The sequence below is a fragment of the Ornithorhynchus anatinus genome, chromosome 10 (genome assembly GCF_004115215.2).
Source record: "Ornithorhynchus anatinus isolate Pmale09 chromosome 10, mOrnAna1.pri.v4, whole genome shotgun sequence".
In the NCBI taxonomy this organism is placed as follows: domain Eukaryota; kingdom Metazoa; phylum Chordata; class Mammalia; order Monotremata; family Ornithorhynchidae; genus Ornithorhynchus; species Ornithorhynchus anatinus.
Window position 1 is genome coordinate 12,468,683 of NC_041737.1, and position 22,634 is coordinate 12,491,316.

Sequence of the window (22,634 nt, forward strand, 5' to 3'; positions counted from 1 at the left end):
CCAAACAGCATATGGAGAATATATTTTTATAACAAGGCAAAATTGAAATGCTGAGATCATGTATTTCAATCAGTGGTATTTACTGAGTATTTGCAGTATGCAGAGCACTGTACTAAATGCTTGGGACCGTACAGTTCAGCGGAGGTGGTAGGCACATTCCCTGCCCACAAGGAGCCAACAGTCTATAGGACCTTATTTGCCCTTCCGTGTTTGGCAAATAGCAAACACAGTTCATCGTTTTTTGTGCATGGTTACAGTTAAATCTCACCCTCAAGGAAATGGGGACTTAAGAAAAATGACATTTTCACTTTTAGGTATTAAAAAGTGACAATAGTATGTTGGCATTAAATATGTAGCAGTTATCATCTTAATGAGAGCCAATATTTCGATGCTGTACAATGCTTGAGTTGGTTCAGGTCCTGTCAATGTGATGAACTAAAGAAGCAAAAAGTTTTTGGAGAAAATATTGACTCAAGCCAATGTCCGTACCCGAAGAGGTTACAGTTTAGAATCTTCCTTGAACAGCTTTTTTTTTTGGCTGTTGCAGTTCTTTTGTCTTTTTAATTAAATCTTTTTTGAAATCCCCAGAACTTAAACTAAATAGAATTGAACGCTGCAGTTTGATAGGCACCCGTAAAAAGTATTTTCACAGGTTTTCTCTGAATTAACTGAAAATGTGGCAAGTGTTTGGTAAATACTTGAGTAATAAATACTTGACACACGGATTTCAAACCGTTGTTTTGTATTTGCAAGGAAAAATGCAAAAACAGTGTATGCGTGTGTATGAATATAGCTGGCTTTTGGTTTCAAAAGCGACACTGCCAATCCTGGAACATAGTCTGTGATAATGATAATAATAGTGTTGGTATTTGCTAAGCGTTTACTACGTGCAGAGCACTGTTCTAAGCACTGGGGGAGATACAGGGTCATCAGGTTGCCCCCCCGTGAGGCTCACAGTTAATCCCCATTTTACAGATGAGGTAACTAAGGCCCAGAGAAGTGAAGTGACTTGCCCACAGTCACACAGCTGACAAGGGGCAGAGCTGGGATTTGAACCCATGACCTCTGACTCCCAACCCCGGGCTCTTTCCACTGAGCCACGCTGCTTCTACACCTTATACACCTTGGACAGCAAGATGTAGCTGTATGGAGTTCTTGCTGTAGAATTTCTATGTATAATCATGGACAAAAAATGCTTGCTGTGGATGACATGTGGTTCATTTGACTTCTTTCATTCAGTAGTATTTATTGAGCGCTTACTATGTGCAGAGCACTGTACTAAGCGCTTGGGATGAACAAGTAGGCAACAGATAGAGACAGTCCCTGCCGTTTGACGGGCTTACAGTCTAATCGACTTCTTGTATGAGAAACTTTGTTCATGCAATGAACGAATCAGTTAAAGACGAAAAAAGCATTATGTATGTACATTTTAGGGGGCAGTGTGTAAATATTTAAATGTATACCCATAGGATATTTTTTAAAAAATTGTTTTTAGTCGCAGGAGAATTCAAGAAACAACACTACTGTCAGAGCAGTGTCCTATTGAATGCAGTATTCTTTCCCTGACAGTGCCATTAAGATGTTGGAGTCCGTAGGTTATTGATTTTTCTCCTTGACATCCGTCCTAATGATTAGGGATGGACCATCCATGGGGCTGACATGACCAAGGTCCTCCCGTTAGTATCCATTGTTGACCTCCATGGGTTTATGTAACTCTCTGGTGATCCTGCTAATATTTCTAAACTTCCCAACTTTCTGTGGTAGTGCATTCCCTAAGCTTAAAAGCTCCAGTGTGAGAAGTTTCCCTTTGTCTATTTTGAATCTAATGTCTTCAGACTTCAACGGATGCTCTCCTTTATCTGTGCATTTTGGAATTTAGTGAATAACAGTTCCATATCCTCTCCGCTTCCTGGCCACATGCTTCTTGATTTGTAAACTTCAGTCATGTTTGAACCTTTCTCATTTCTCAGTGCAAAAATTTCATTTTACCCTAGCAATCTGGATTCTTGGGAGTTTAAGCAAATGGTTCAATGAAATTTAAAAAAATTACAGGAGGTAAAAGAGGAGGTGAAAGAAGTCGTTCAAGAACGATAGTATTGTATTCTCTTTCAAATATTGACATTTCTTCATTCAGTGTATTCCATATACGCAGTCTAACTTTGCCCAGAAAGAATTTTGAGTATCCCTTTGATCCTTGTACAAAGCGTCATTAATGTCAAGGGGAATTAAATGAAAGGAAGAGAGAATGTCTTCCTTGTAGTGTATCAAAAACAACACATCTGACTGGTAGTGATGTATCCCATCCCTTCAGTTGCAGCTCTCTCATTACTTATTAGCACATCTACCCTAGGGCAGATTGGGAAAGAGAGAAAGGAGGGAAAGATGCAGGTGGAAATTGAAGCCACTAATGTTAAAATGAGCCTGTGGTTTCTCTGACTTGTATTTATTGGTGCCACACTTGAATTCCACTAGTAAGGATTACTTAAAGAATTAACAGAGTATTTTTATTTTAAAGATCTCAAAACGTTGGCCTTGATTTTTATCAACTTCATTCCACAAAGGTGGGGGTGGTAGCAAGAATGCTGCCCAGACTTGGAAAAAAACATTTTAAGATTATTAGCCGTAAATCAAAGCTGATTACCAATTAGTAATAATAATGGCATTTGTTAAGTGCTTATGATGTTCCAGGCAATGTACTAAGAGCTGGGGTGGATACAAGCAAATTGGGTTGGACACAGTCCCTGCCCCGCATGGGACTTAGTCTTAATCCCCATTTTACAGATGAGGTAACTGAGGTATAGAGAAGTGATTTGGCCAAGCCCACACAGTAGATGAGTGGTAAAACCGGGATTAGAACCCTTGACCTTTTTACTCCCAGGCCTGTGCTCTAGCCACTACGCCGTGTTTCCCCTACTTTAAGGGAGTAGGAAGGGCCTCCCCAGTATTAGCATTTTCTTACCTTTTAAAAAACTGCTCTTTTTCCATGATTTGTTTTTACTGCCACTAACCAGCTTAACGTTCAACCTCGCTTGGGCAAAAGTGGGCAGGAGGGTTTTTTTGTGCTTGATTTCTACAGTAGATCTTCTCAAATGCAGATTGTTGACCACTCACCAGTCATTTCTAAACTGGACCTGCAAACCACTGTAATGGAATGGCCATAGAAGACTACATGGAGGTTTTGTTGGCTGGAAAACATAGAAATCCTTGTGGGCAGCCGGCAGAGGGTCCTGCCTTCCGAAGCGGGACAGGTCCCATCCCACCCCGTGCCCTTGGCTCATTCTGAGTCCATATCAAGCTTGGCCCCATGCGAAGCATGTGTGCCTTTCCTTGTGTAGGTGGCTGACAGTTTTAAGTCCAAACAGCCAAAAGGATAAGCAGGAGTGTGCAAAATCACCATCCAGAAAGGACCTCTTACTCTCTCCCCTCTGCCGCCCCACCTTCACCCATTCATGTCTCTTCTCACCCCAAAAGTGGGGCCTGGACCACTTCTAAGACATTCCAGGTTTTCTTCTCTCCAACCACACCCCAACCCCACTTTCTTGGGTCAGGGGGCTGCAACACTTTGAGCCAGCGCTACGGACTCAGGACGTGAAAAGGGCAAACCCTGCTAGAGCCAGGCATGTCATCCTCTATGCGAAAGATTACACTTTTTCTGGCTTCTGTAATGCAGGAAACCATTCTGGTTGTTTGGCCATTATTTTTAAGGTGCTTAAAGAGAATGAGTCAGAGTTACTTGAAGACTTGATTCCCATCACTACTCATTTGATAGGCACTCCTTAGATCATTGTTGAAAACCCGTGAATCAAGGGAGTGAGGCCCAGTAGAAGAACATGGAACTGGGAAACAGGAGACCCAGATTCAAGTCTCAGAACTGCCGCCGACCTGCTACTTGACCTCGGGCATTGTCGCTTTACTTCTGAGCCTCAGTTTCCTCATCTGTAAAATGGGGATAAGGTAGATGGTGAGCCCTGGTGCTTAGCCGATAGTAAGCCTTGTGTAAGTGCAGTTGTTAAAAACAAGATATTAAATAAGAAGATCCAGAATGCAAGAATGATTATTCCTCTCCTAAACAATCATAGACTTAATAATAATAATAATGTTGGTATTTGTTAAGCGCTTACTATGTGCTATGTTCTAAGCGCTGGGGTAGACACAAGGGAATCAGGTTGTCCCACGTGGGGCTCACAGTCTTTATCCCCATTTTACAGATGAGGTAACTGAGTCACAGAGAAGTTAAGTGACTTGCCCACAGTCACACAGCTGACAAGTGGCGGAGCAGGAATTCGAACCCATGACCTCTGACTCCAAAGCCCGTGCTCTTTCCATTCTTGTAGGCTTGTTTCTGAAGAGGTCTGATATTGGGGAGAAGGCATAGTCGTCTCTCTCCATTCTATCATTTTTATTAAGATCTTGTATATAATTTGTCTGGCTACTCTGGGGCAACTGCCCATTGGTTTTTAAAATCTGTATTCACAGGCCTGTTACAGAGATTTTTAAGTTGCTAACATAATTAAGCCAAAATTCAATGCCATATTTTTCTGCATAGTCATTCATTTGAAAATATTCTTTCTAAATTAAGACTTTTTTTTTTTAGAAAAATCGACCATTAGGATAAAAATATTGCTGATGGGTTTTCTTCTTGAGCTGTTCTTTCATCCAGTGCCAGAAATCAGAGCACTCTGAAGTTAGTCACAGTCTGAGTTCATTCCCACTATCTTTATCAGTCTTTGGTTCAGTCTTTGCTACAAAGTTACTTTCCCTAAATATGCTTTCCTCCCATTTTGTCAGTGAGGAGCAGAGATTCAAATGTTAGAATTCGGTCATGGAGTTGGAAGTAAAATTCAAGCTGTTATCCAGCTAGTTTACCTTTTTTTAAAAAATATCATATTTTTTAAGCACTTACTGTGTATCAAGCACTGGCCTAAGAACTGGGGCAGATTCAAGAATAATCAGACCCCAGCTGAAACCCACTTCTGGCCAAACAATAATAATGATAGAATTTGTTAAGCACTCTGTGTCAAGCTCTGTGCCAAACACTGAGGCAGATACGGGCTAATCAGGAGGTATTCAATCCCTGACCCGCCAGGGGCTTATAGAGTTAAAGAAGAACAGGTATTGAAACCCTGTTTTGCAGATGAGGGACTGAGTCACAGAGAAGTTCCGTGACTTGCCCAATGTCACACAGCAGACAAGTGGCAGAGCCAGGGGTTCCCTGACTCCCAGGCCTCTGCTCTTTTTGCTAGGCCAGGCCGCTTCAGATTGGACACAGGGTCTGAGGGAGTGAGAAGAGATATTTTCTGTCCATTTTACAGAGGAGGTAACTGAAGCACCGAGAAGTTAAGTGACCCGCCCAAGGCTGCTGGTGGCCGCATTGTGTTCAGGATCTCACTCGGAGGAAGCTTGGTGAAGCGCCAAGCATCAGGATCCCTGGTTCCTTCCCCACAGAGCCCACACCTCCTCCTTCCTCCGGTTGAAAGTTGCTTTCCACCTCTGACCCCTGCCCTCACTAATCAGGTTCGACACAGTCCCTGTCTCCCGAGGGGCTGACAGTCTTAATCCCCATTTTACAGATGAGAGAACCGAGGCTCAGAGAAGTTAAGCGACATGCCCAGGGTCACACAGCCGACAAGTACCATTCAGTGAAGCTCCCATCCGTTGTCTCCTGTTATTGCTTTTTCTTGCATCCTTTGCTATTCGGTCATCTTTTTCTCCTAGCCATCACCTAGTTCTACCAATAACTGGCAGATCGTGCTTTGAAGTTTCAGTTCAACCCTTCTTCTTGGGACTCTGCAGATCCAAGCTCTTGTTTAGCTGGAGACTTTTGGTAGGCTCCCAGAAGTAAGGCTGAACTGGCCCAACAAGAATCCTGGGAAAATCCCAGTGAGCCACACAGCCGGTATCGGTTGATCTGGACTGCGACTGCAGCCCAGGTTGTAAATTCCTTGAGAAGAGGAAATATGTCTTCTAACGATTAAATAGAGAAGCAGGGTGGCCTTGTGGAAGGAGCACAGCTCTGGGAGTCAGGGGACCAGAGTTCTAATTTTGCCCACTCCACTGTGTGACCTTGGTTAAGTCACTGTACTTAGTTGTGTCTCAGTTTCCTTTGTAAAATGGGGATATTGTACCTGGCCAGACATCCTTGGGGAAAAGGCCTGGAGGCAAAAGGAATGCAGAAACTTCCTAGCGAGGAAGAGCTGGGGATGGTAAGGGAGCTTTGAGAGCCATCTGCATACAGGTGGTGGCTGAAGTTTTTTTTTTTTTTTTTTAAAAAAAAAGCCCATGATCTCCCTGAGAGAGCAAGCCTAGTCTAGTAAGGATGTCAAGTTGACAAGTCCCAGGATCAAACCCCATGTAACATCACTCCAAACTTTAGTTAGTTTGACACTGTGCTAAGGATAGCTAACCCTAGAGGTTATATTGTCAAAATCATACCTCACAGTTTTGGTCCTGAAGGCAAGGACAGATGGTCACCAAATCCTACAATTCCCAGGATAACTAGACTTCTTGAAGCTTAGAAGATGATAGGTCTGAACAAACAAAAGGAAGTACTTCATGCACTGGGTGAGAGGCATGCCGAGTGACCATGGGTAAGTCATTCAACTTTTCTGTGCCTCAGTTACCTCATCTCTAAAATGGGGATGAAGACTATGAGCTCCATGTGGGACAGGGTTGGACTGTATCCAACCTGATTAGCTGGTAGCTACCCCAGCACTTTGTAGAGTGCCTGGCACAGATGCCAATATAAAATAATTTACCATTTGGTGTTATAAGCCAAAAATATCAGTAGATTTAAGAGGGGTCAATATTGAATTACTAGAAAGAAAGTTGAGGAAATAGAGGGAAAAGTTAGGCATGGCTAAATGGAACATTCCCTAACGTTAAGGACTGAATGTCATAGATTGTGAACCCTTCAAGGGACAGGATCCAGGTCTAATGCCCACATCTCTACTCTTTCCTGGTGCTTAGTACAGTGCTCTTTTAAAAACAGTAAGCATTTAATATTATTTTTACTAAAAAAGAAACCGAGAACTTGCCTGGGCGGACCATGATTTGGAATCAGTAATTGTAGTTTTTTAGATGTCCTGAGGGATAGAATCCCAAGCTTTATTGCAGTTTCACTAAGTTACTATTGCTGCTGCTTGTACATATAGAAGGGGGTTATCAGATTTGTCTGGTAAAGTTGAATCCTATCAGAACCCCGTAGATGACACCTGATGTTTTAAGCTCCTAGGGCTTTTGAATTGATTTTTCTATTTTGTCCACCTTTTAATTCAGCTGCATCCTAGGAGTAAAGTGGACTCTTCACTCTTGCAAAGCCAAAATGCTCATCCTCTTCTGTACTCAACATGCCCCAGCCCTTACTTTTCTTTACAGTCTTCACTCCTGCAGATTGTCGTCCCTCCCACCCCTCCACAGCCCTTCAATTCTTTACTAAAGCTCAGTTCATGGAGCCTTCCCACTCTATTCCTGCATGAATCTAGACACACCAATTACCCCAACATCTCTCAACTCTTAGGTTTGTCTCAGATCTAAATCTCAGTGCTTAGCAAAGTGGCCCTGAACAATTTTTTTTGGCCAACTAAGCCATCCAAAGGGAATAGTTGAGGAAAAATCATTATGGAGGATAATGGAAAACAGGAAGAACATAGCAAGAGAAAAATAGTTTCTCTCTCTTTCAGATTTCCATTTCTTTCCCATTCTACCGTCTTCCCCCCCTCCCCCCACGAGGTTGTGGATGAGGCTTTGGGGGGGTGTCTGTCTTAGTCCATGTGAGAAACTAGGTCAATTCTAGGGAGGGTGCCTAGTGTCTTGGGCTGGAAAAGACCTTCGTGTGGCTCGGCCTTAGACCAGGTTTCAGGTATTGGTGGGCTGAGAGATTGAGAGGTGGGTGGAGGGCCTGTAATAAGGCCAATAACCATTTGCTTTACTAATTTTTTCAAAGCATCCACTGTCACCGAAAGTCTCTTGTTGCAATGATTTTGCCCACTTTTCAACGTACAGCATCCTCACAGTGCAGAAAAACTCAGTTTGATAACATTAGAGGGACTGAGGAATTGTACACTAGTAGATGTTGTATGAAGGGAATAGTAGCTCTTTTCTTACTTCCTGTTGCCTCCTCTGTTTGCATGATGTTAACATCATGCCTGTAACTGAATTCTACTGTAGTTATTAACTGAATTCTATTGTAGTTATAAAAAAAAATTGAATTTGAGAATGAACATGATTTTTCCCCCCCATAGGAAACCTATGAGACTATTCCGGGCCAGTCTAAGATTACATTCCTTTTACAAGCCATCAGAAATACAACTGCTGCTGAAGAGGTATGATTCCTTAATTTATTCATTCTCCAAAATGTAGTTTGTGTGGGATGGATTAAAGGGGAGATCTATTCATTTGAGTTCCTTAAATATGACTAGAGGTTATAGATTCTTTAGTTTTCCATGGGCACAGTGAATTATTGTTCTTTCTTAGATTTGGTTTATATTAGTGTGGACTGTTTTAGAATTGCTAAGGCTTTGATAGCATTCTTGTAGTCTGCAGAGGCTAAGCACCTTTGAAAAAGTTACTGAAGGCCTGCAGTTTGGTTATTTGAACCAAAAGGTGCCTAGAATTGCTATTTCAAAAGTAGAGCTATTTTCCTAAGGTTGAGACATTGGGTCATCTTTCTTTGACTGTCCCTGATTTGAGTTTTAAGGTCCCAATGCCCAAATTGTACAGGTTTGCTATAAATTGATAGAGAGGTGTTAAATTGTGCATCGTATGTATAGATGTGCTCTGGTCACTACTCAGACAAATCCAACAATTTAAAGAGAGTCCTTTTTGGAAAAAAGAGAAAGCCTTTGTGAATATTTGATCTAGAAGATCATGTTAATTGAAGAAGATAGGCCCTGAAACATGTCTTTATGTGAAAGGATTTGAAAGCACTTGCAGATGAAATGTGGAAGGTAGTAAGGAGATAGAGAGGAGGAAGTGCAGTATCTAAAGGTGATCAACGATTGACTTTAGTCTAAAGCTCTGGGTAATTCATTGCATTGAATTAAGAGTAAACAAATAGCTAATTTGTACTAGGAAGGACAGTTGTAATGTGACCTACACTTTAAAGCAGTTTGAAACAAGCTTTGGAGTGGACAATGGCAGAAAGCCAGACTGGAGGTAACAAAGGTAACCTTGGGACAGAGTTTTGCCATAAGGTTTGTTTTAAAATTTTGTGCATTTCATCTACTCACCTGTTCCAGCCAGGATGTAGTTTTTATGTAGAGTTTAGAATGATGAAAACACTGACAAAGATGTGTCCAAAATGTTTCTCTTTCTCTCTGACACTGCATCTGATTTTAAATGCTCCCTTTTCCAAACAAGCACACATACAAGTTATAGGAAAAACAGTGTGTGGCTTTACTGGAAAAACATGGGCCTTTGTGCAAGTCCCTTCACTTCTGTGCCTCATTTTACCTCATCTGTGAAAAGGGGATTAAGACTGGGAGCCCTATGTGGGACAAGGGACTGCGTCCAAACCAATTTACCTCTACTCGAGCCCTCAGTACAGTGCCTGGCACATAGTTAGTGCTTAACAAGTACTGCCAAAAATAAACTGAAGGACTAAAAGTGTTTTATATGGATCATCACAAATCCATAGACAATTGCTCAAATAAAAAATGAGTGACTATTTTACATGGTGGTGTTAGCAAGCCTTCTCATGAGTAAAGCTGAAAAACACAATGTAGGTAAATGAGGAGGGCAGGGGACAGAGACCATGTTAAGGCCAAGGTTTGAGAACTCAGAGTTATTAATCTGCTGGTGTCAACCTAAACACTTAGAGCTTTGCAGTTTGAGTTCTCACGGTGCCCTTGTCATTCTCATGCTGCTGGGAAGCAGCGTGGCTCAGTGGAAAAGAGACTGGGCTTTGGAGTCAGAGGTCATGAGTTCGACTCCCGGCTCTGCCACTTGTCAGCTGTGTGACTGTGGGCAAGTCACTTAACTTCTCTGCCTCAGTTACCTCATCTGTAAAATGGGGATCAACTGTGAGCCTCACTTGGGATAACCTGATTACCCTGTATCTGCCCCAGCGCTTAGAACAGTTGCTCTGCACATAGTAAGCGCTTAACAAAGGCCAACATTATTCTCCTAATTTGAAAACTCTTCAGAAGATCTGGGTGGAAGTAATGCGAGAGGTGTACCTCACTAGATGAATAGGCCTCTTTCCAACTTGAGATGATAGTAGAATCCACAGAGAGAAAGCAAAATTCTGTCTAAAGCCGTGACAGTGGCTTATCATTATAACTGGAAAAATTTGATCCTTTTTTTCCCTTCATTTTTGAGAGGTGGAATGTTGATGTGCTAAATTCTAAGTGAAGAAAAATGATTCCCTTACCTTTGTTCAGTGAATGGGCAGAGAAAGGCCTTTTACTCACGAAAGATATAGCCAGATAAACGAGGAATAGCTTCGTCAACTAGTGGAGGAGCACCAGTTTAAAGCCTTATTTTCTTTTCACAAGTAACCCATCACACATCACAGAATTGCTGAACTTTCTATTCTGTAGGCTAGGCAAATGGCTGCTGTCCTCCTGCGACGCCTTTTATCCTCTGCATTTGAGGAGGTTTATCCAACTCTTCCCCCCGATGTTCAGAATGCCATCAAAAGTGAACTGCTCTTGATTATCCAGATGGAAACCCAGTCTGGAATGAGGAAAAAAGTCTGTGACATTGCTGCAGAGCTGGCCAGGAATTTAGTAGGTATGAAGCGTGCCTCATCTGGTTTAGGAAGTGGGGGAGGGAAGAGAATGCCCAGCCAGGTGGGAGGGGTAGCCTTGTCCATCGGGATCCTTCCCCAGGGAGTTGGAGGGGGGAATGGGCGGTGGTGGGGATGGGGACATATGACAATGATCGGGGAGAAAGCAGACCCAAAAGTGTGGGGGGAAAGGGAAGATCTCACTGCAAAAAGTCTGCCCTCTTTACAGAAGAGGGTCTATGATGCATCAGGAGATAGGAATAAAACCCAGCCTTTGGGTGTACCCCCCACCCCTTCCCCAGGGAATTAGGGCTTCAGAGGTGGTGGCAAAAAAGAACAGCAGGATTGAGCCCAGCCAGCAGATGTTCCTCACTTGGTCCCCAGTGGTCTGGTCTCCCTTCTAAGCTGTTTCTACCCCCAGTATATGCCCTTTCTGCACCAGGGCGGGAGGACTCAGAGGCTTGGTGACCCTGTTACACTTTTCTATGAATAGATTTTCAGGAGGAGTCCTGATACTATTCACTGGACAGGAGTCTTACTTTGGATAAGGCTCTTTTTATATCAACATCATCATCAACAAACACCGTTCATTGAGCAATTACCGAGCAGATCTCTGAACCAGACACTCCCGATGTCAAGGAGAATGTTGGTACATTTGAAAGACAAAGGATTCGGTGTCTGCTACAGGATACCTGGCAATGGGTTCAAAATGCGGGGAACAAACACATGACTATTTTAGAAACGCAGATATTAAATATTTAGAACCTCTTGTCCTGTGGAGAGTAGGGCCTGAAAAAAATTAGCCTGACCTCAAGAAGCCTCCCAAAACAGTGGGGAGGAAGGGCACCCATTTGTACCAGGCTCCTCACTTCCCTTCTGTGCAGACTCCCATCTGTTTCCCGTCTTGGGGATTGTTCTCCCACCTCTTGCCTTGGTGGCTAGCAGCAAGCAGGCTTCTTGTTCCTTTCTTGCACAGACGCAAACTTCCACCATCTAAGGAAAGGTAAGGTGAGTCAGCTTCAGACTGTAAGCTCCTTGTGGGCAGGAATTGCGTCTACCAATTTTGTCGCATTACACTTCCTCAAGCAGGTAGTGTTGTGCCGTGCGCACAGTAAGTGTTGGTTCGATTGAGTGATCTCCTTCGACTTGGGTTCCTTCTGGTTTCTTTATACCATGAGTGCCCAATTCAATTTAATTGAATTGTAAGGCATTTGGGAAAGTTTTCCATGGCTGGACCTTCTCTCTGGAGTCATTGGTGGTTAGAGAGCCGTCATGGAGGGGGGTACTTTAATTGCAGTCCCACCTCAGTTTCTCTTAAAAATAGGAGGGAGGAAAATAGGGAGCAAAAGGTGGAGCAGCATTATACTGGACCCTGTAGAATAAAGGGTCCAGTAGAATAAAGAGAATAAATAGAATAACATTTCTAGAATAAAGAGCTGTCTTAGAAATAAGTCCCTCTGTACTTGGCATTGTCTTCATTATGTATGTAAAGAAGTACGTACACATTTCAAGAGATACCTAAGCCCATCTGCTTGCTACAGTATAAGGCAGCAGCTTAAACTGCTTTGTTTTAAATGTTCTAATGAACAGTATCACCTCAGAAAATCAAAGTAGTAAATTTTAGCCCATTTAAATGACTAAATATCTTTTGTTTCCAGATGAGGATGGGAATAATCAATGGCCAGAAGCTTTGAAGTTCCTTTTTGACTCAGTCAGTTCTCAAAATGTGGGACTGAGAGAAGCTGCCCTTCACATTTTCTGGTATGTGTGTGCTGTACTGTATTCTTACCGTTCTAACTCTTTGAAAAAAATGTTATGAAAAACTCCCTTAATTCCCACATATAACAAGGGGATTTTTTTTTAATGAAGGCTAAAGAAAAACTTGATTTGTTATATGCTAACTGTTCAGAAACAAATACCTTTAAATTTGCAAATGTTCTTTTCCTAATTTTGGTAAGGGAGAAGTTAGACACCTGCTGTTTGACTGTTCTTCCTCTGATTTAAATAATCCTGTGTCCCCCTAGTTTCCTTCCAACTGATATTTCTGCTGCTGGGAGGAATGGACTTTGAAAGCATTTCTTCTGTCCAATTCTCTTTCATCCCTCTTCCTCTGCCCTATACTTAATAAAATTCTCCAGCAGCCCGCTCTATCACATTCTTTGTAAAGCAGGATTGTGTGAGGGCTCAGGAGAGAGTGAGATTCCATTTTTTCTCTACCTCTTTGTGTCATTATTAGACCTCCGACCTTATAAGCTTCTCATTTTCCTGCTGAAGGTTATCAGAGTATGCATCTTATTTATTTTCTGTTGACCTCCCAAATAGAGATGTGGAGTTTCGCTTCATGCTGGTAAAATAACTTGAGATACTTTAATGAATTACTTAAACACATATATGCATTTGACATTGAGGCCTAGCTTTTTTTTTGAAATGGGACCCTGTTTTATTTTTTGCATACTTTTTAGGAATTTCCCTGGAATTTTTGGAAATCAACAACAACATTATTTGGATGTCATCAAACGGATGTTGGTTCAGTGTATGCAAGATCAGGAACACCCATCGGTAATTTTTTTTTTTCAGTTTCTTATGGTTAGCAGTTGGATTTTATTCAGTGCCTTAATTTATGTGGGGACTTTGTGCAGCAAAGCAGAATTCTTTTTACGGTATTTTTTTTTGCTTTTCAGTTTTAAAATTCAGAATAACGCTGGTATAAACAAAATGAGATCTTGAGTGAAAAACTTGAATATGCATCAAACGAAAATAACTGGCCTCCTCCATCTCATTTTTTTGCTTGCCTTTTCTAGATCAAGACATTATCTGCTAGGGCTGCAGCGGCATTTGTACTTGCTAATGAGCATAATATCACTCTGCTTAAACACTTCGCAGACTTGTTACCTGGGATCTTACAGGTAAGACAACAGTATAGGAAGATTATGGGGTTATTTCTAGTTTGTGTAAATGCAAGCCCAGGTGTATGATAGCTCTGAACTCTTTGACTATCACAATTCGAGTGAGCATTTTAAAGTGCTTGAAATGCTGGACTGATTATTTAGATGTCTTAGTAGACATGACTCTGCATGTACTTTCCCCAACAGGACTACCTGCAGCTCTGTGCACTCTTTGCACAGGGTAGACAATTGTTGACTAATCGGCTGAATAATTGCTTGTTGGAAGAAAGGGGAAAGAGATTGTCCTCAGGTCTGTGCCCTGAGGTGTCTGAAACTATGCATTGGGTCCTGGGGCCTCTTTTCTGAACTGATTTACACAATCAGAATAAAATTATAGCCAGTTTGCCTAATAGTAGCTGAGAGACCTCACTCTAGAAGGAATTAATTTTTGGAGGAGCTGGAAGTAGCTTTTTGATGTTAGAGCTGAGAAGAACAGGGTGCCAATTCTGGAGGGTGGGGTGACGATTGGAGCCACTGCCCCCACATAATTAGGGCCCTAAACTTCCCCCTGTATCTCTTGAGGTTCTCTGCTTTGGCTCTCACAGGAAAGGGGAGAACCTGCCAAAAACTGGAGCTCTCTTCTGACCTGGAGCCAGGAATAAATAGATACTCCAGGCCCTGCTGGTCTCGGCGGGGAACTGACTCCATGCCAAATCCCAACCGCTTCTCCAGTGTGTCTCCTTAGTCCTGTGAATGCTTGCATTGCCCCTTGCCGTGTGTGTGTGTGTTTTGCATGCACGTGCATCTCTCTGGCGCCACATGTGTGGATCATTCATTTTTCGACCTAGCCCTACCCCAGGTTTTCTGGAAATGGAAAGTTGGGCACCCTTGCAGCAGACTCTTAGTCAAAGATGATTGAGAAAAACACTACAGTCTCAGGCAGCCGTTGAGAGTGCAGTTCACTGTGCAGTTCACTTTGACTGTGTCGAAGGGTAGCAGTCAGTTTATTAAAGCCAAATAATCAAATAACATTTTAGCGAGTTTTTTCACTAGAGGTGAGAATAAAATGGAAAGTTGGAGCAGAGTTGCCTCCTGATGTTATTAATGAGTGAGTAGATTGGATTGGTTGATCAGTGGTATTTATCGAGCACTTACTGGGTGCAGACCACTGTTAAGCACTTGGGAGAGCATCAGTGTAACCGAGTTGGTAGACAGTTTTCTTTGTCCGCAGGACCTTATAGTCTAGAGAGATCTGTAAGTTGTCCAACATATGTGAAAGTCATGGAGTTTTCATAAATTTGTTTTTAAAAGTAGTTTTTATCAGGAGTGGCCAGAACTAATGAGTTGGTTAGGTGATGGAAAACTGGAAAAGGAAGGCTACATAAAATAGTATATATTTATAAAGTTGTACACAAATCTCCCTACCTTTTAGGATTTTGAATTTTAAAAAGGGCAATGCCAGCACATCTCTACAATGAACAGGTAAACATATCCTCAGATTGGAAATAAATTGAAATTGGGATTATTATTATTATTATTATGGTGTAAAGTGCTTACTTTGTGTACTTGTATTGTGCTAAGCACTGGGTTAAGGTACAAGACAGGTCCCACATTGGGCCTCACAGTCTCGGTGAGAGCAGATATTGAACCCCTAATTTGCAGATGAAGGAACTGAGGCAGAGAGAAATTGTGTTTTGCCCGAGGTCACACAGAAGGCAAGCATCAGATCTGGGATTAGAACCCAGGTCCTCTCCCAGACCCATGTTCTTTCCACTAGACCACACTGCTTCTCTAGTAATATAGCACATAGGAGTTATTCTCTTACTAGAAAAAAAACCTAGAAACAAAACAGAATTGCTGGAGGTTCTAAGAGAATATGTTGTAGGATTTCTGGTTCTCTCTTGTTGTGATAGTCTGGTTCTCTCAACACACTTGAGAGAAATGAAAATGACCTGTGACTCAGTGTTTTCGATTGCTTTAGTACCAGGTTTTCAAACAGCACTCCTGTCTTGCCCACATGAAATTTTTCTTTAGTAGACAGAGAATGGAGAGGGTCACAAATGGAACAAAAGGAACTTGCTGACTACTTTTTTCATCTCCCGCCACTCTTCTTAAGTACAAGGGCCAGCAGACCAATGAGTGGTCTTACCACCCAAATTGGGGTGGTGACATTCTTTTCTGTAACTGTGGTTGTCCTTCAGGACTCCCTTCTAGCCTCTGTACTCACTCCACTTCCTCAGGGAGAAAATCTGCTCATATGGTGTCATCAGTGTAGCTGACTCCCAAATCTAGGGGTCTAGCCTTGAACTCAAATCTGATTTTCAATAATGAAACTCATCCTGCCTAGCTGGATGAGATAATAGCACCTTAAACTTAATATGGGCAATTCCAAACTCATGTATGAGTCTTCTACTCTTCCACGTCTCCCTAACTCTATTTCTAATCATCCCTCACTCTTGTTTCTCCTGCCTCTGCTCCACTGCTTAAACTTTTTTCTGCTATATTTAGAAAACCATCCTTCCTTGGCTTCACAGAGCCACATTCTCCCCTTTCAAAACCTTCCCAAAGGTTACCTCCTCTGGAGACCTTCCTTAATTAATCCCTCTTTTTTGTCCCTAACATCCCTTTGGCTATCTCTTTATTCATATTACAGTTAATTATCCATTTGTGTCATCTCTGAATGTATTTTTTCGCTCTTAACCGGAGTATATCGATTTTATCTCCTCCATTAGACTGTAGGCTTTCTGGGATTGTCTTTTATTTTTGTATGTTCTCCAAGCACCTAGTAAAATGCTCAGTCATATTGCTGATTCCTAGGATTTTTTTTGAAATTCATCTTTGGTCGTATTAAGAATAAAAAAGAAATCAAATGAATTTTCCAGGCTTGGTCACGAAAATCAGTTACTGTTCCTTGCTTTTCACCCTTCCATCTTTGCCTTTCTCCCATGTCTCTTTGTTCCTGCCTCTTTCTTCCTCGTGTCTCTTTCCTTTGTCTGAGGGTCCTTTTTCCATCTCCCTGTCGACTAACAATCCATTAGGCCCAGCTGCTATTTCAAAGCAGAACCATTATTGGGGATATTGAGGAGAGAGGTGTCAGATCTGCTCCCCCCTTTCTAGTTTTATAGAGGCCCCTGGGTTTGGTTGAAGATGAGAAGTAAAAGGGACCCTGCTAATGCTGGAGTTTTGTACATCGAGTAAAAGAGTGTAGAGTGCATGCAGTGTTTGTTGGATAAATGAGTGGCTGAAGAATAAAACTGGTCAGGCTATTGCTTCTGTTATATATTTCTCGAGGATGTTTTGAGAAATGGAACAATGTGTGTCGTTATTTGATTACCTGAGAAGAAAGGAACTCCACAGATTACATTTTTGCTCTTTTTTTTCTTTTCCCTCATAGGCAGTAAACGAATCCTGTTACCAAAACGACGACTCTGTCCTAAAATCCCTTGTTGAGATCGCAGATACTGTTCCAAAGTTTTTACGCCCTCACTTAGAAGCGACTCTCCAGTTGAGTCTGAAGGTAAACTTAAATACTAGAGTGAAATTAACCTTTCTGTTTTGTTCTTATTTCTGATTGAGTATTTAAATCTTCTTGGGATTTTAGTTATGTGCAGACACCAGCCTCAACAATATGCAACGCCAGCTCGCCCTCGAAGTAATAGTGACCCTCTCTGAGACGGCTGCTGCTATGCTGAGAAAGCATACAAGTATTGTTGCACAGGCTAGTAAGTATTATTATTTTCTTTTATAGGAGCATTAGTTCATTTGTACAGCTAAAATGTAAACTTTGTTCAGAAAAAACTGCTCTGTGCTGAGAAGCAGCCTCCTCACTGGAACCCCAGTTTTGGCATGTGACTTCAGTGACACCACAGGTTTTCCTGAACTGTTACATGGAGAACTGTAATACTTGAAATATGTTTTAAGGGATTCTGTGGTGAAAATGGTGGGTGGGGATCTGAACAAGATAAAGAGTTTAGGGTGTGAAATGAATTTCAGTAAGATGGATTATAAAAAGTATTCATTCAGTATTCCTCTCTACTTTTTAAGATTCCTATCCCCTTTGGGAAGAATTGGATTTATAGTAAGACAACCTTGCTGCTAGGAAGAGATCCACATTTATGTAAATAGGACAGTAAGAACTGCAGGTTAATGGCTCATTAGTTGTCTGGAGTATGTGGTTTTGGAAAAACAATTTGCAGTACTTGTTTGTAGCACTGCCTCTTGACCATATGATTGGAAGTATCCTGCCATTAAGCTTTCATTGGCTTCATGACAGAAAAGTTTATCGGCTGTTCTTCTTTCTAGGTGCTCAGCACCACTATGGTATTTACCGAGCACTTACTCCGTCCCGACTGTACTAATTAGTATAATAGAAATGATAGATATGATAGTACTATAGAATAGGTCGACATGATCCCTGCCCTCAAGGACCTGACCATCTAGCAGTTAAAAATGTTCATCTTATCTGCTGTGACTTTAGAATTGTCTTCTGTTTTCCATGAATAGCTGCAAGGGCCATGCAGCTAAACTTACCATTTTTCTATCTTGTGCCCATGATCCAGAACCCTCAGTATTAGAAGCTAATTTCAGCCATTGAATGTGGCAGAGGAAACCGTTTCCAAAGCTGAAAATAACATTGGTAGCATTGTTTGACTATTTGTCTGAACAGTCAGGTTAAGCAGCCCTTTCATTTTAAAGACTCCAATTTTGACGTCAAGCTTGATTATTGATTTAATGCCAGAATATCTGCTACTTTGCTGACATAATACTACCATTTCACTTTTGAAATTTTGACAGCTATATTCTCCGTGCTCTTAGAGTACTTGGTCAAAAGATTTGGCTGTCAGTTATCTGCATTTTATATTCCACAGCTGTGATCTTATTTATACTACTGCTGCTTGTCACCACGCCACTCTGCTCAATGCTTAGTGCAGAGTAGACCCTTAATAAATACTGTAGATACTGATATCCACAGGATTATAAGTATGGAATTGGCATGTTGAAGTAAAATAGTTCATTTGGCATTATCTTTTATGATTCCGTCTCCTGTGCTTTCCCTTTTTGGACAGATTCCTATTGATGGAACTTCTAGACTTTGAATAACAAAATTTAAGCTTATCTTCAGCTGTGGGAGTGTCTTAATATCCTAAACTTGATGTAGAAAAGTGTGTGAATTCATCTGGTGGTCCAAGGAAACCTGAAGCAGACTAAGTTAATAGACATTAAATAGATATGATCTGAAAATCTAGAATTAATAGAAGTAAAACATTCATTCAATAGTATTTATTGAGCGCTTACTATGTGCAGAGCACTGTACTAAGCGCTTGGGATGAACTAGTCGGCAACAGATAGAGACAGTCCCTGCCGTTTGACGGGCTTACAGTCTAATCGGGGGAGACGGACAGACAAGAACAATGGCACTAAACAGCGTCAAGGGGAAGAACATCTCGTAAAAACAATGGCAACTAAATAGAATCAAGATGGCAACTAAATAGAATCAAGACTATACTGAGCCACAAGCACTCAGTGTCTTTCCAAGATCAGTGAACTGAAACCCAAATAGGGACATTAAAAGGCAAGTTCATTGGTGGAGTAAGAGATGGGGAGAAGATGAAAGATGCCCAGACCAGCTCCTAATCAGCACCTAGCTTGTCTTATCAGTAATTGATTTTTGATTTAAATAATGCTTGGACTTCATTCGATTGATGGTGTTTTGTGCAGAACTTTGTACTAAGCACTTGGGAGAGTACAAAACAGTTGGGAAACCCAATCTGTGCTGTCAGGGAGCATACAGAGTATCATGGGAAACATTTAAAATAAATTTCAGGTAGGGGAAGCAACTGAGTATAAGGATATGTGCATAAATGCTGTGGGGTTGGAGATGGCAGGGAGAGTACCTTAGTGCTCAAAGGGTGGCATTAAGTGCATGGGAGAGGCAGTAGGAAGGAAAAATAGGGTGTGGGTGGACGAGACATCAGTCAGTCATCCCTTGCTCATGCCTTCCCTTCTGCCTGGGAGTCTCTCCACCTACATATCCCTATTTTCAAATCCCTACAGAAACCTTATCTCCTCCAGGTCGGTGTTAAGAGGAGTGAAGTTTGCAGGCTGGGTTATAGTGGGAGAGGAATGAGGTTAAGTAAGGGGGAGGGAGCTGATTGAGCGCCTCGATTTGGATGGCGAGGAATCTCTGTTTGATGTGGAGATGGATGGGCAACCATTGGAGGCACTTGAAGTGGCAGGGGTGGGGAAGGTGGGCAGATCTTTTTTTTTTTCCAAAAGATGATCTGGGCAGCAGAGTGATGTATGGACTGGAGGAAGGGAGAGGCTGAAGTCAGGGAGGTCAGCAAGGAGGCTGGTGCAATAGTAAGAGACAGGATATAATAATGGTATTTGTTAAGCGCTTACTATGTGCCAAGCACTGTTCTAAGCACTGGGGGAGACACAAGGTAATCAGGTTGTCCCACGTGGGGCTCACACTTTTAATCCCCATTTTACAGAAAAGCCTAGCGAAGTGAAGTGATTTGCCCAAGGTCACCCAGCTGACAAGTGGAGGAGGCGGGATTAGAACCCACGACCTCTGACTCCCAAGCCCGGGCTCATTCCACTGAGCCACGCGGACCCAATATGACAAATGCCTGAACCACTGTGGATGCAGTTTGGATGGAGAGGAACGGGCAAATTCTGGAGATGATGTGGAGTTAGACATGACGACATTGAGTGACTGACTGAATATTTACCACTGTGATAGTCTTCCCATTCCCAGCCCCACAGATCTTATGTACATATCCTTATATTCTGCCATTTTCCTTAACCATAACTTCTTTTAATGTCTGTACCCCTCCTGTTTGTAAGCTCCTTGTGGGGCGGGATCATGTCTACCAACTCTATTGTACTCTTTCAAGCGCTTAGTTCAGTGTCCTGCACACAGTAAACGTTCAGTCAGTATCTTTTATTGATGCTGGTAGGAGGAGAGAAATGAGTCAAGGATAATGCCAAGGTTGTGGGCTTTTGAGACAGGAAGGATAGTGGTGTTATCTACAGTGGTGGAAAGTACAGGGGGAGGACAGCATTCTGTGAGGAAGACGAGACCATTCTGTTGTTTGGATGTGTTATGTTTAATGATTAGTTGGTTGTCAGCTATTTAATACTATTGATTCAAGTACCAAACTATTTTAGGATCTTTGAATGTTAATCCTCACTCCTGCCACTCACTTGCTGTGTGTCCCTGAAAGTTATTTATCCTGTAGTATATATATAGTTGTCCTTCATGCTCAAAGACGACACATTACTGATGGTGAAGTTCACTCGAGAGTGTTTATGACTGAAAGGGCCTTTCAATTTTCTTATCAATACATTTGTGAGATAGGACTTTTAGAGGGATGTTTGGAAATCTCATCAAAATGATTCTGTGTAGTAGCATGGGTTTCTCTTGAGAAAGGTGTAGGCAATTCTATAATAATTCCTTTGATTTTCCCCCTCCCCCCCCCATTTTATAGTTGGCAAGGGGAACAATGATTCAGAAGCGGGGAAAGACTAAATTTTATTGATTTGTCACATTTAAAGAACGATAAATACAACTGTGTAGTCATTATATAGTTTCTTTTATGATTGTGACTTTTCTTTTAGAAGGAGAAGCCAATTAATGTGTAATAGAGTAATTATTGCTGTTTTGGGGACATCTGAATAACTCAGAGATTGTGATAAGATATCTCTGCTAGTATTTAATGTCTCCTTTTTTTGTGAATACGGTCATTTGGTCCTCTGAAATGGACAATGTCTATATCCAAAAGCAATACCTCCTCAGAAGGGCAAAACAGAGCAAACACATTGCTTGACTTTACAGATAAAAACATAAAGTTTCCTTCCCCAACTTTACCCATCTCAAGGTTGCTAACTGGGTGACTGGCATAGTTAGGGTCTTTAATTCTTTACTTCTGTTGTAATCCTTTCAACCATTTAAATATATATGTGTGTGTATATATATTTAATAACCTTCAGGGACACACAGCAAGTGAGTGGCAGGAGTGAGGATTAACATTCGAAGATCCTAAACATGTATATATTTCCTGGATTATGGTTAATACTCTAAATTCTTTTCTATCCATTCTCACCTTCCTGCCACCCCACCACCATCTAACATTGATTCCCAGAATACAGAATACTTTCAATCACGTCACTTGTAAGGAGTAAGCCTCTCTAAGCCATGGTTTCTGTTGTCAAAAAAACTGCTTTTTGGTGGCACATAATTATCATTGCTCCGTCACAGTGGTTACATGAATAGCATATATTGACTACCCATTGTGTGCAGAGCATTGTATCAAATACTTGTGAAAGTAGAGTAGAATTATTATACATGAGTCCTGCCCATAAGGAATGTGCAATCTAGAGGGGATGCAGACATGTAAGTATAAGATCTATCCTTAAGTACTGTGGGAGCTGTGAGTACTTCAGTACATCAGAACAGATTTATGAATTCACTGTGGCAGTAAATAATCCATGCCTTTGTATTGTTTCCTGAAAGTAAACTGATTCCTTTTAGGACTACATCACATGAACATTAAAAAAATAATAAATTTGAATGTTCTCTTTTGGAGTGCAGGGAAACAGTGATTTTTTTTGTGTGTGTGTGTAAGTTCCTCAGATGCTGGCCATGATGGTTGATCTGGAAGAAGATGAGGACTGGTCAAATGCTGATGAGCTGGAAGATGATGATTTTGACAGGTAATCATCCAGAGCATGTTTTTCAAAAATTGAAGTCTTATGATGTAGTTGAGAATTTAGGATCGGGAATCATAAACATTTTTGAGTGCTAATTGTAAATTTGTCATCTTAGTTGTTTTGTGACTTTTGGCCTTTGGTGTTTTTTTTTTTAATAAATATGACCAAATCAGAGGGACTTTGAGGAAGCTAAATTCTTGAGTTTTTAATGACCTTCCTAAAGACATTATTACTTTTTCCACCTGAATAATCAAAATGACTATCACTATACCACACTGCTCTATACGCTAAGCCACGCTACACTTGTA

General features: G+C 41.5%; 1 protein-coding gene across 1 annotated transcript in view; it reads left to right on the forward strand.

Annotated features, from left to right (window-relative positions):
• The window catches only part of IPO5 (importin 5), a 64,372-nt gene that overhangs the window by 15,442 nt on the left and 26,296 nt on the right, over positions 1–22,634 (forward strand). The window contains exons 4-11 of the mRNA XM_029073312.1: positions 8,241–8,321; positions 10,539–10,731; positions 12,385–12,487; positions 13,189–13,285; positions 13,528–13,632; positions 17,006–17,128; positions 17,213–17,333; positions 22,242–22,329. Coding sequence (XP_028929145.1) covers positions 8,241–8,321; positions 10,539–10,731; positions 12,385–12,487; positions 13,189–13,285; positions 13,528–13,632; positions 17,006–17,128; positions 17,213–17,333; positions 22,242–22,329 — 911 coding nt within the window. The remainder of the gene's footprint in view (positions 1–8,240; positions 8,322–10,538; positions 10,732–12,384; positions 12,488–13,188; positions 13,286–13,527; positions 13,633–17,005; positions 17,129–17,212; positions 17,334–22,241; positions 22,330–22,634) is intronic.